The 14,607-nt window shown below is 38.3% G+C and overlaps 1 protein-coding gene across 1 annotated transcript; it reads right to left on the minus strand.

Annotated features, from left to right (window-relative positions):
• Window positions 1–7,869: 7,869 nt before the first annotated feature.
• LOC104104767 (uncharacterized) lies at window positions 7,870–8,583 on the minus strand. Its single transcript, XM_009612924.2, has one exon. It carries the CDS (start codon window positions 8,581–8,583, stop codon window positions 7,870–7,872), a length of 714 nt encoding a protein of 237 aa, XP_009611219.2.
• Between the last annotated feature and the right edge of the window lie 6,024 nt (window positions 8,584–14,607).

Here is a 14,607-nt window from a genome sequence, read left to right on the forward strand (position 1 = left end):
CAATATTCTTAAGACTCTTAATTGCTCATATGTGTACCTAAAGTCTTGATTGAAAATGTCTTATTGTTGATAATCTATAAAGATGGTTGGAAGTGAAATAAGTGAATTTGGGATATAGAGTGTGGCCAACGTGCCAAGAATTTAAGTTATAGTTGTGGCTAGTCGTGCCAATGAAATGAGAATATATGATAACGATTATGAAATGAGCCTCGACTCAACTGTTTTAAAATGACTTCGAAAATAGAATTGCCTAAAAGCTTTTGTACTCAAGTCATGCCATATGTGGCTGTTTTAACAAATACTATGCTTTGTGAGTATTTTCAATGTATTTTGCGTTCTTACATATTCGTGAGTGGAAATTATGTATTGCCCTTTTTGGGGAAAAGTATTTCAAGAATAAATGGTATGTTACTTGTTGATGATTTTAACTTGCGCATCAATAGCTAATTATTTTACTCAATTTCTTGGAAAGAAATCTATTGTGCTTAAATTGTTCATTTCTAATGAACTTAAAGTTGTGATTTCCGAAATATTCTATATGTTGATATTTGATGGTGATCATTGAAATTGAAAGAGATGAAAGTGTGGAATATGAAATACGGCCATCGTGCCAGGAATAAAGAATCTTGTGAATGGCCAAATGAGCCAAAGAAATATTATCGTTGTGAATGATTGGAAATACTAATGAGAATTTATACAATGTGAAAGATGTTGAGGTAAGTACAATTGTATTTATGTTACCTCTGTGTGCAAATCAAGTAAAATATAATAAGGCCCATGCCTGAAACTACACGTGTCGGTGTAGGGGGCGCTGAATATTTAATGGATGCAAGTGGTTCTACAATAGGCGGCATTGATCAGTGATAGAAGTACACGCTGATTTGGTGAGCTCCACTTCATTTTGGGGTCATGTATCTTTTGTTTCTCATGTACTGTGTTTTGAGGTATAGCCGGGGCCTTGTTGCCGACATTTTCATATTACTCTTCTATTGTACTTAGAGGCTCCGTAGACAGGTTGTGGGTTGTGGTTGATGTCGAAAATTGAACTAGAAATGTTGGTATTCGGAAATCATGCTTTTCATTAATTCTATAAACTCTTAATATTTTGGAAATTATGAATGAAGCTGCTAATGGGAATGAAAAAGAAGTTGTTAATAAAATCTTTTCAGTGTTTGATTAATGGAGCACATCTCCTCTTTATTCAAGGATGAGTTTGGGTAGAAAAAAATTTAATAGGCTTGCTCGGCCGGGTTCTCTCGGTTGAGCGCCGGTCGCGCTCCCCGAGTTTGGGGAGTGACATTAACAGAATTAACAACTAAAATAATAAAATAATTTAATAAAACTCATAATAATTCCAAAACATAACATCTGTACAAAAGTTTCAAAACTAGTGGAACTGAGTCATAAGCTCTATAGAAATATACTGAAAATCCCTAGTACAACATTGTCTGAATAAAGAGTAAACAATAGTAAAAGTAGGGACAAAAGGTGATTCCGACGCCTACGAGCGCCAAGCAGGTATACCTTGAAGTCTCCAAAATGTATTGTCAAATCACTCATGCCTAGCATGAGCTAAAGTACCTGGATCTGCACAAAAATTGACAGAAGCGTAGTATGAGTACACCACAATGGTACCGAGTAAGTATCAAGCCTAACCTCGATAGAGTAGTGACGAGGCCAGGTCAAGACAACCTACTAGGATAAGAGAAACTGAACAAGGCAATAACATAGGCAAATAACGGAAGATGAGGAAATAAATGACTATAAGGCAGTTCAACATTATGAGCTAACAATAGACTTTAAATCAATAAAGGCAACACAGAGTGAACACATGATAAGAAAAACAATAAATCAATACGGACAAATATAGGTAAGGCAAATAAAGAGATAACAAAACTATTCAACCAACATGCCTCTTTAATATAGAATGTACAACAAAAAGCACAACCGAGGTACCGCCTCGTATCCACATGTTACAATTAAAAATCACAACCTTTTCTTATACCACTACGTGAGCCTTACATTTAGGTATTTTTGAAAATATTTTTCCCGAAATAGATACATGCACTTTCTCCCCCTTATGTCACCGCGTGGCTTGAATTAATTTCCTTACTAGCAACACACACATAAATTCCCACCTTATATCGCTGCATGCACATTAAACCCTATCCTTATACCGCCGCATGTGTATCAATATCAAAACACAATAACAACTCGCACCACAACTGTCCATATGCCACAACTTGCCAAAATCAACAATATCAAAGTTACCACAACATATAGCCTACGACTCAACCACAATGTGAACAGGAATCTCACTAATAACAAAATAAATTAGAATTACTCAAAAAGGAAGGATATCCCAAAAATCAAAAACTTAAAGTAAGAATAACTCGACAGTAAATGAGGTAACATGACAATGAGAGATAATAAAGGCAATTAAGAAATACAAGAGCATGTTTGATAATAAGGGATAGAGCATGTGATAACAACATCAAGTAAAGCAAGTAAAGAGAAATTTAACAATGAAAGATATAACATGAAATTATAATTTCCAATTAAATACATGAAAGAGTCTAAGAGTCTAAACCGGTCAAAATACCACATATAAGCATGTGTACACACACATAATCAAAATAATACAAATCAACCCAAGTCCTAAGGGGCAGTCCCCCCACACAAAGTTAGGCAAGATACTTACCTCAAACAAGCTAAATCAATCCCTAATAAGCCTTTTCAGCAAAAATCCAACTCCGGGCGGCTCGAATCTAGCCAAAATAACATATTACCATAAATACAAGCCATAGGAAGCAATTTCGTATAATAAAGTTTCAATCTTTAAAGAAAATAAAAAAGACAACTCAAAATGTAAACCCCAGGCCCGCACCTCGGAACCTGACCAAACTTACATAATCCGAACACCCATTCTAATACAAGTTCAACCATACTAAAATTATCCAATTACGACCTCAAATCGACCTTCAAATCCTTTTTTTAACAAATATACTACTAGGTTATTCACCTAGTAGCTGTTATATTTAATAAATCCCAAATTGGGTCAAAGTTACAGAATGTTCAAGTAAAACTACAACAAAAATACGATAAATAAATCCTACGGCTATTTCTACCAAATACAATATAGCAATAGTTTAAAGATAGATTAAAAGTACAAAGCTAGTAATTTGAAATATCCAAGTGTTGCCGACGACAATGAATTGACACACCAATTGTAAATAATTTGTTGTAGCACCTACAAAGCTCTCACCAGGCGCCATTTATTGCAATCCAAATGAGTAGGTATGTATGAATGCACAGGTTGTAAAGCATAGTTTGGACATCTTCACTTTAGGGCTGAAGAAATGAAATTCCAGCTTCAATGGTGGTGGACAGTTTTTGATTGAGACATAGTTTGTGGCTGCTTATTTCCCTTAAACAAATAGTTAAAATAATCAGCCAAACAGTGAGTATGCCAAGCATTTCATTTCCAGTAGCATTCCTATGTGCCCTTCTAGATGTTCCGATAAAGTCATTATTTCTAGAGTAATTATTTGTCCTAAATGTTTTTACCTGTTGCATTCCGTAAGGTGCTTTGTTGGAAGAATTGTTGTTGAGAGTTATTGAACAACCCCCAGAATGAGCATGGTAACATGCTAATACCACTGGAAAGTTGAGTGACAACAAACATACAACAATTATCCTCAAGGTCAAACCTGCAACAATGATGTGTGGTTGGTAGGTAGTGCAACTTGATCATTCTTTGAAATGATAGTTTGTTGATGTATATGTAGAAGCAGTGTTGCAGCTGTAGCGTCAATGAACACTTATGTATTTCTTCTGCTGACTTCTAATTGCTGTATTTCTTAGCTCTAATTGAGACTGGTTCAAGTGTTTGACATTCGTCATAGATGCAGGTGGTTGAGCAAAGAAGTTTTTGCAGATGCCTCAATATTCCAAGGTTCTCTCTGGAGCCTGCAAAATGTAGCAAACAATCAAAGTAGTATTTGTTCAATCGACAAACCAATCAGTTCTAGAAATCATAATTGCCCCAACAGTTATGTTTTGATGCAATATTGTTTCTTGTGTATTGTTCCTGAAGAAATTGGACTGTATCTTGCCATATGGGATCCTTCAACCACAGATTGAGCATAATTCAATGCTAATACCACTGCATATTGAAGCATGTCCACACAGTAGGTAGACCAGCCCCAGCAGTCGATCATGGTTTAGGAGATATTGTTGTTGTATTAACAGCAACATTGTAGCAGTGTGTTGCTCCTAGATAAACTGGACTGTAACTTCCCCTCTGTTGATGCATCAACTACAGAATCACTGTGTATCGAAACATCTCCTTATGGTAAGAATGTATTCCCAGAATATCCATCACAGTCAGTTGCCTTTAGTGTTGCATGTTGTTTAATCTGGAGGTGTTCTTCTTGCAATCCTTACCCTAAGGTTAGGAATTTGTGCCTTGTCTTGGTTAATAAGTGTCTTGCCTGCTGTAGGGAAGTTATGAAATGAGTGAAATATTGTTGTACCTGCACTAGAAAAGACAAATTTAGCCAAATAATCTGCCAGAGTATTGCCCTCCCTTAGAACATGCTCAAATATCACATTGAAATTGTGCTTCAATTGATTGATCTTATTTATTTCCTTCCCTATGTTCCAAGGTACCTCCCAAATACCATCAATTATTTTCTTCATCAGCATTGAATCTGTCTGGATGATTAGTGGATGAAGCTGCTTCTGGACACAATATGATAGACCTTCAACAATTGCCTTTGCTTCAGCAATTGTGTTAGTCGACAGTCCTAACTCCTCTGCCTTTGCAAATAGCACATCACCTGCATCATTCCTTACACATAAAGCATATGAGCTTGGCCCAGGATTTCCTTTAGAAACACCATCAGTATTGCATTTGAACCATTTGTTGTAAGCCAGTTGCCATTGAACTCTTTTTGTTACAACATAAGGCAAGTAGCTTTCAAGAAAGGAAACCATATCAGGCCAGTGAAGTGGTACGTTAGGCATCCAAGGATATCTAATCCTTTCCAGATAGTGCAGTTGTTTATTTACCTCATGGACTAGTCTATTAAAAGAGACTGGCCCCCCTCCATGTTTCATTGAGTTTCTTCTTTTCCATAATTATCAGGTGATAATAGCTGGAGTTGCTTGGTACAGTGGTCTTAGTTTTGCACAACAATTAGCTCCCCACCATAATCTGATAACCTGATGAAGCTGGATTAGATTGACAATCAATCCTGCACCATTTAAGAATAGTCTCCAAAGCCTTGTAGCAGTATCACTTGTAAGGAAGATATGTTGTAGTATTTCCTGTTATGGTGGTAGGCAACACCAGCATTTAGAAACAATTAATTATCCCCATCTTCTCCATATATCATCTGTTGGAACCTTCCCTTTCCATAATCTCCATAAGAAGAAGGATATCTTGAATGGAAATCCATTTGTCCATAGCTTGTTTTATTCATGATTTGGGTTGTGCCTGTGCCTAAGTAAGTGCCAAGCACTACTTAGTGTAAATTTTTTTTGAAGGTGTTGGCATCCATTTAGGAGTTTCCCATATTGTTTAAGATTTTCCAAAATAAACCTCATGCTTGATATGGTCAGCAATGTCTGCAGGAAAATTTTGGATTAAAATCTGATCATTCCATGTATCTTCATCTCTCAATGCTGCTACTTCTTCGAGGTCTTCATTAATGTTAAAATCTAGTGGCACCATATAATAAAGTGACCCAAGGCCAGTCCAATTCTCAGGCTAAATATTAGTGCAGCCCCTATTCATTTCCTATAGAATTTCATGTTCTACCCCCTCCTTTGCTTCCAATATTTTCTTCCAAAAATGAGATCCATTCCTAAATTGCAAAGTTGTTGGAAGATCCTTTTTGTAGTATTTGTTCCACATGTAGTTGGATCACAATAATTTTGATGTCCTAAATCTCCACCACAACTTGGCAAAGAGAGATTTAGAAATATCAAACAAGGATCTAAAACCTATTCCCCCCTCCTCCTTTGGAAGGCATAGATTCTGCCATTTTATCTCGTGTCTACTCCTGCCCTCTTCCTTTGTACTCCAAAAGAACCTAGTAAATAACATATGTAAGTGTTCAATAATGTTTTTAGGAGGATCAAGAATAGACAGGATGTGTGTAGGTAAGCTTTGGAGAACACTGGAGATGAGAGTGGATTTGCCTCCAAAAGACAACAGCTTTCCTTTCCAGGAATGAAGTTTTGCTTCTTTTTTTTCTGAATTAAGTCATTGTAGTATTCTTTTCTTCTCCTTATGTAGAATATTGGAGATCCTAGGTAAGTTAAGGGGAACTTACCTTTTTGGAAACCAGTGATTGAAGCTACATTCTGAAACAGTTGGTCTGCCACATTATTGTGCATGTAGTATGAACTCTTAGCTTTGTTGATCAGTTGACCTGAGGTATGTTCATATTGTGTGAGAACTTCAACAATTCTATTCAATGAGTATGTGTTAGCAGAGGCAAAGATGATTGTATCATCAGCATATGCCAAATGATTCAATGGTTCAGTCCATTTTGACATTCCATAACCAATGAATTTCTTGTCTTCGAACAGTTTGTTTATTGATCTTGACAGTACCTCATAAGATAGGATAAATAGGGCTGGAGAAAGAGGATCTCCTTGCTTAACCTCTCTTGTTGACTTGAAAAATCTAGTAGACTCACCATTCACTAGAACGAAGTACCAATTGTTTGCCAGTAAGTTCCAGATCATAGTTATGTGATGTTCAAAAAACCCCATTTTTCTTAGAGTGTGAAGAAGATACTTCCATGATACCCCATCGTAGGCCTTTGCCATGTCAAGTTTAATGACCACATTGGCAGGTTTTCCTCTCAGCCTTAAATCTGTAACTATTTCTTGTGTAAGCAAAAGTTTTTCAAATATGCTTCTTCCTTTCAGAAATCCAGTTTGGTTTGAAGAAATGAGTGAAGGGAGGATGTTTTCCAATCTGTCATGCAGTACTCTGGAAATAACCTTGTTGATAAAGTTGCTCAAACTTATTGGTCTTAGATCAGAAAGTGCTTGGGGATGTGGTTTCTTTGGTAATAGCACTAGGTTAGTGTGAGTGATTTATTGTGGCAGTGATGCACCTACATAGAACTGTTCTATAATCTTGATGATGTCTTCCCCTACAATGTCCCAACAACTTTAACAAAACAAACTAGTAAAACCATCAGGTCCACTGGCACTATCTCCACCTAATGAAAAGGTAGCTCTCTTAACCTCTTCAATTGTTGGAAATCTGCACAGTTCCATATTTTGCTCTTAAGTAACCATATGTGGTACATAGTTAAGTAATTAAAAGCTTATAGGATCTCCATCATGTGTGAATTGTTTGTGAAAATGATCAACTACACCCTCAGAAATAAGTGCTTGAGATTCCAACCACACACCATTTCCATTTTGAATTCTTCTGAGATGAAGTTTCTGTCACTTTCCATTCACATGATTTTGGAAGAATCTTGTATTCCTATCACATTCAGCAAACCAATGCATGCCTGCTTTTTGCTTCATGAATTGCTCCTCGATGCTAAGATATTTCTTCAATTCTGCTTATGCCTTTTGTAGCACAACTCTATTCTCAATTGTCAGATTCTCTTCAAAAAGCATCTCTTTGACCCTGACAATATCTTCCCTAATGGCAAGCTGTTTGAAAATGTCACCAAATGTCAGCTTACTCCAATGGGAAAGTGCAGTTTTAACTCTCTTCAGTTTTTGTTTGAACATTAGAAAGGGATCACCAACAAAGTCTGCTATCCAATTCTACCTTACCACCTCAGTGAAGGAGTAATGAATAGTCTAGAAGTTGAGAAACTTGAATGTTTAAGCAGACTGCATAGCTTCTTCTGTACAACTCATGAGCAAAGGAGCATGGTCAGAACTTGTTCTTATAAGGTGCTCTACCTCTATGTTTGGGAATAGAGTCTGAAAAGGTTGATTAACTAGTATCCTATCCAGACTCTTGAATATGCATCCAGCATCTGATCTTCCATTCCACCAAGTGAAGGGACTTCTTTTGTAGCCAGTGTCGAACAAACTAGAAGAATTAACACAAAATGCAAAGTTTTCAATTTCTGGTGGGTATACTGGTAATCCTCCTATGTTTTCCTCCTCATGAAGAACAACATTGAAGTCCCCTCCAACTACCCAGGGCAATTCCATGTCAGCAACAAGGTAATATAGATTATCCCACAGTTCCAATCTATCTAGTGATGAACACTTTGCATATACAAAGGTCATAATGATGTGCTGTCCAACATATTGATGATATATCTTAATAGTTAGTTGCTGGTCAGTGTCACTCAGTAGTTCCCACTCCACCATTGCATCAAAAAATAGCCAAATCTTCCCATTAATATTTGAGATAGCAGTGTCCATCCCCAATCTTCTCTTATACTTGTGAATTAACCCCTGCTTTTGAAAAGGCTCCATAAGTGCTATAATGAAAAAACCATGTTCCTTTTGCATGTTGATGACTCTTTGAAAGGCCTGCTGAGTCTTAATAGACCTAATGTTCCATATTAATATTTTAACCATCATCTAGTTGTTGATGTTTCCCTCTTGGGTAAGATCCTAGTTGGTGGAAGTGGCTCCTTAACATGTGTTTGCTTGTTGCCTTTCTTTCCATGTCTGTATGAGATTATAGGTGGCAAATCTTCTTCCCTTGAAACAACTTTGAAGTTCCCAGCAGTGATTTCATCTTCTCCTTCATCTTCCAGCTGCTGTTTGTCAACTAAAGTTGTATGAATTTCAAGTGGCAGTTCCTTGTGTGTTATGAGATCATGTAAAATCTGATTGGGAGAGATCAGTGGAACATTGAGCTGGATCTGCATTGGAGAGCCAGTAGATGAAGCACAAGCAATGGGATTAGTGGTAATTGTTGGAGGTTCTCTCTGTACAATTGCAAGCTCCACATGGTCAAGTCCCATGTTAGAGTTACTCTCATCAAGAGTTTGTAAGGCTGATCTTGCTGTTTGATCTTTTGAAACATTAGTACTTTGCTCCTTAGGCAAAACTTCCAACAGATCACAAGCAATAGTTGGTAAAATCTATTGTGTGGTGCTATTATTCATAGCTATCACGATGGCTGAATTGTTTGTGGGTTCTAGAGTAGTGTTAGATCTTCGATCTTCAATTTTGAGGCTTGTGTTTACTTGTGGGTTGCACTCAGATTGTTGCACTTCATCACTGTAGAGTTTTGTATCACCTCTAATAGAGTTAGGTAAATCCCCAAAAGTCTGGGAAGGTATCTCCTGGCATGAGTGATTGAGGGTAACATTTAGGACTGGCTTTTATGTTTCAAAGCTCCTTTGAACCCAGGAAGCTATGGTTTCCTTTGTAGCTGGCCCTTTTAATTCAGTACCACTGGCAGTGGGTTCCCTAGTATTCACTATATGTTTAGGATTAGAGCTGTGATTTTCCAGGCTGCCAATACTCTTGTTATCTTGGTGCTTGTAGGATTCAATTAATGGAAGCTTCTTCTGTTGAGCTGTTATGCTATACATCATAGATGTAGTCTGTGCAGCAGCAGTCACATGCAAAAATTGAGAAGATGTAAAACCTGCTGACTCCCCTGATTGATCAAGTTCAGGGGTTTCCTGTTCATCCTGCTTTCCCTTCTCTCTTTCAATCACATGAACAATGTGATTTGGTAGTGGATTGTGCACACCCTCAGAAGAATGTGGATGATCGTTGTGGGATTTGAGATTTGTATTTGAAATCTGGTGTAGGTTGTTGTGTTGTTTTTTACTTATTTAAACACTTGGCTATTTTAATTTCTCTTGTTTGCTTCTGTTGTTGATTCCTCTGAAATTCTTCTTCTTTTGAGACTGCCATTGCTCCTTGGGAATATTATCCTTTGTTTGCTGATATGGTGTGGCATTGATGTTTGTTCTTTCCTGTTGTACTACAGTTTGGTCTTTCTCCACAAGTGTTGGTTGTGAAAGCTGGTTTTTGTGTTGCCTTTGTATTATCTGCTCATGTTGTTGTTACGTTCCAATTGACCTTTCAGGCATGTTGGTCTTCTGATTTGATCTTTGTTGTTGTTCCTCAGTTTGGTATTATACCCCATATCTTATTTTGGACTCTGATAATTTTAGAGTATAATGGGTTGGAGTTGGTGTTGTTGTGATCCATTATTAGTAGTATCCCAAAGAGTAGTTTTGTTGTTATTGTTGTTCGATGATTCTGCATCAGTTTTCTTCTTTTCTTCCTCATCTTTTTTCTTTATGGAACAGTAGTAGTCTTCATGTCCTAAATGTCTGCAGTGAAAGCAGTAAGGTGGGATATCTTCATAAACAACTTCCAACCATTGGCCATCCCCATTGACATCTTGATCTTCATCAAAGCCAAGCCAAACATGGTGAGGCCTTGTTTGTGTTAAGTCCACTTGCATCCTTACTTTGGCAATACTTCCCCTGGTCTTTTGCATGAAAGCAAGGTCAAGGTGCAGAATCTTCCCAACTGGTGATAATAAAACAGACAAAACCTCTCTGTAGTAGAAATGCCATGGAAGCTCTGGAATGACAATCCAAATAGGGACAATTGGAATATCCTCTTTTGGATTAAAGATAGGTGTCCAAGCCTGTAATTCCATTCTCTGATCTTGAATGTACATGAACTTTTTGGTCCAGACAGTGGTGTGATCATACTCATTATCAAGGTCGATGTAAACTGTCTTAGCATTAAAATGAGCTATCTTAACTCCTCCTCTAAGTTCTGTATGGATAATGAAACTTCTCCTAATCTGCTCCATTCAAGGCATTGTATTTAGAAACTTTCCTACAATTGTGTACTGACACCTGCTGGCGAGTGTGGTCATGTAATCCTTTGTAGTAAGGATAACTGTTGGCTGACCCTGTTTGGTAATTATTCTAGGAGTTGTGAACTCTATTGGTTCAATATGTACAACCTGCCTTGCTCAGAATTTGGTAGCTAGAGATTGTGTGATAATAGGAGGTGGTGGAGTAGGATAGGAAGGTATTTTACTTAGTTAAGTATTATTGTCACTTGGTAATGTAGGTGTAGGTATCTTAATGTGCTGAGGCTGGTTGTTTTGGCTACTGGAAATGTTTTGTTGCTTTGGTGTGTTATATGGAGCTGCAACATTTGTGTATGTGCGTGCAAGGTCTAAAGCAGGAGATTGATTGAGGTTCTGTGTTTGAGAGGGAGTTTCTTTGGGAGATGAGTTACATGTGTGATTGTTGAGATGGTGGTAGGTACCTTGTTTTTATGGTGAGCAGCATGATTTTTATCAAAGTTGGTTGATATTTTAGGAAAGGTCAATGGTGTTGGTCTGTGTGTTGGTTGGGGTTGTGTGGGATCATTTTCATTATTGGTTAACACAACAGATGTTGGCAAATTTGGTGATGGCTGTGTTAGGCATGGTTGATCAGTAGAAGTTGGTTTGGCATGCTTCTCCCTGTTAGCAAGAGACTGCTCAAGTGATCGTTGGCCAGTTGAAGGAGTAGCAACATTACAGTCATCTAACATCATAGCCACAGGGGGACCATTTGGTCGAGCATCAAGGTCCTGACTATGCAATTGAGATTGGGTATTCTGATGACTTCCACCAACAGGTTCTTTTCCATCCAATTCAATCACAGCTTGATCATCAGAATTATCATAGGCAACATGTGTTGTTGTAGGTGTCTGCCTTTGAGCACCCTTTTTTGTTGAATGTTCTTGCAATTTCTCATAATGACTAATCTCAACATGACTTTTTGAAGCATATCCATTCATATATTCATTAAAATTGACATCAAAACTAACCTTGGCATTTCGTCGAACATGTGGTATGTGCGATTCTGTGTATACCGTGTTCTTCCATTTTGGATCGAATTTCTCAACGTGGTTGTTGTTTGAGGGGTTGGGATCAGTATCCAGATCAAATGGAGTGGATTGGCATTTGTTTTGACCAGTTTGGATATATGTAACCCCTAGCGCGACCATCATCTGTTTGTCGACATTGTTCTCCTGTGCAGAATCGCATTCTCCTATTGTGATGTTCTCTGAGACATTGTTGGTTGATTGTAAATTGTGTGTTGAGCACTCTCCATGGCTTTGAATCAGTCAATTTAGCCCAGAAACATTGCAGTGTATGTCAGCTATGTAACGACCCGACCGGTCATTTTGAGCTCTAGCGCGTCGTTCAGCGGTTTGAGGCCATGAGCAGCTTCACTTCAGGTATTATGACTTGTATACGTGATCGGGATTGAATTTCGGGAAGTTCGGAGTTGAATTGGAAAGGAAATTCTCTTTTCGAAAGCTTTAAGTTGGAAGAATTGACTAAGATTGGATTTTAGAGTAAACGGCCTCAGAATCGGGATTTGAAGGTTCCAACAGGTTCGTAGGATGATTTAGGACTTGGGCATATGTTCGGATTGGGTTTTGGATGCCCCAGGAGCGTTTTGGCACCTATTGTGGAAGTTAGCATTTTGGAAGAATTCCATAAATTTGGGTTGAAGTGCATTTCAATGTTATTGATGTCCGTTTGGAATTTTGAGTCTGAGAATAGCTCCGTATGGTGATTCCGGTATTGGGAGCGCATCCGGAAGTGGATTTGGAAGTCCGTAGGTCATTTTGGAGTTGTTTAGCGAAAGTTAGAAATCTGAAAGTTTTTGAGAAGTTTGACCGGAAGTTGACTTTTTGATATCGAGGTCGGAATCCGATTCCGGAAGTTGGAATAGATCCGTAATGTCAAATGTGACTTGTGTGCAAAACTTGAGGGCAATCGGGCGTGATTTGAAAGGTTTCGGCATCGAATATAGAAGTTTGAAGTTCTAAAGTTCATTAAATTTGAATTGGGCTGCGATTCATGATTTCGATATTGTTGGATGTGATTTGAGGCCTCAAGCAGGTCCGTGTTATGTTATTGGACTAGTTGGTGTGATTGGACAGGGGCCTCAGGTAGATTCCGGGTGGTTAACGAATCGAATTTGAATTTGAGGAAGAGCTGAAGCAGCTGGGCATCTGGTGTATCCGCACCTGCGTGAAGAGGGCCGCAAGTACGGAAGATGGCTCACAAAAGCGGAAGGAGCCAAGGTTGCTAAGAACCGCAGAAGCGGAAGGATTTGCGCACCTGCGATGGCGCAGGTGCGATGTCAGTAGCCGCAGAAGCGGCAAGGGCCGCAGTTGCGATGTCAGTAGCCGCAGAAGCGGCAAGGGCCGCAGGTGCGGATGGAGTTTCGCAGAAGCGGCCTAAGAACCGTAGGTGCGAAAATGTCGCTGGGCAGTGGGGTTTCTTTAAAACGGGAATCGGCCCATTTTTCTCCCATTTTCATTTGGTTTGGGAAATTTTGAAGAGCTTCAAGGGGAGATTTTCAGCAAGCAACTCAAGATAAGTGATCCCCACTTATTATAAGTTAAATACATGGTTTGTATAAGAATTTAAACATGAAAATTAGTAGAAATTGTGGGGGGTTTTGGTAGAAAACCTAGAATTTGGTATTTTGGATTTTGATCAAAAATTTTGGACATGGAATTGAGAATAAATTATATATTTGACTCTGTGATCTCATTTACAAAGTTTATCTTCGAAAAATTTCGGAATCCTGGCACGTGGGCCCGAGGGCGATTTTATTGACTTTTCAAGCGGAGTTGTGAATTGTTGTAAATAGGATTATAATGAGTATTTGAGTGTATATTAATAGGTTTGCATAATTATGGACCAGTTTTGCAGCGTTGGGCATCGGTTTGAGTCATCGGAAGGGCTTGGGAGCCGGTTATGGAACTTCGGAGCGAGGTAAGTCTCCTTTCTAACATTGTAAGAGGGAATTTACCCCATAAGTGAAATAATTCAATATGTGATCTATTTGTAGGGGCTACGTACGTACGAAGTGACGAGAGTCCGTGCATAGCTACTATTATGCTTATGTACGGGTAGTCTAGGACCCAAATTGCGTTATATTTGCGATGTTTGCATCCTACTTGTTAATTTAACTATTAAAAACATATTGGAACTTGATAAAGGAATTTCAAAAGGTTAAAATTCACCTACTTGTGTTTCGGACGGGTCACTTGACCGTTAATGAGAATTGATATTTCTTTGAACGTCAAACCTAAATAAATCCTTAATTTGGTTGTTTGAATGTGCTTATCTTTTGCGGAACGGGCCGAACACCTCGGCAGATTAAATAGATGCATCTACGGTTCGCGCCGTTCGACCCTCCGGCAGTGCACAATTTAATATTATGTTGGATCGGGCCGTACGACCTCAGCATGATTTGCGCATGACATAATTGATTGTTTGGGAATTTGCAATAAAGGATATTGCCTCCTTGGCCTGAGTTAAATTGTTAAATAATGGGAGATAAATTTGGAGATTTCTTAATCATAAAAGAACTGCTTACTTCAAAATATTGAGCTTGCAACCGTTCATATAATACATACTTAATTATAGCATTGATATCCTATTTATAGCCCATAGTAAGTGTCGAAGTCGACCCCTTGTCATTACTTCTTCGGGGTTAGGCGGGATACTTACTGGGTACGCATTGATTTACGTACTCATACTACACTTGCTGCACATTTTTGTGCAGGTACATATATGTGTAAAGGCTT

Source organism: Nicotiana tomentosiformis, chromosome 7 (assembly GCF_000390325.3).
Source record: "Nicotiana tomentosiformis chromosome 7, ASM39032v3, whole genome shotgun sequence".
NCBI lineage: Eukaryota > Viridiplantae > Streptophyta > Magnoliopsida > Solanales > Solanaceae > Nicotiana > Nicotiana tomentosiformis.

Excerpts from the sequence above, each read along its gene's own strand:
- LOC104104767 (XM_009612924.2), bottom strand. The coding sequence starts at position 8,583 with ATGGTTAAAATATTAATATGGAACATTAGGTCTATTAAGACTCAGCAG.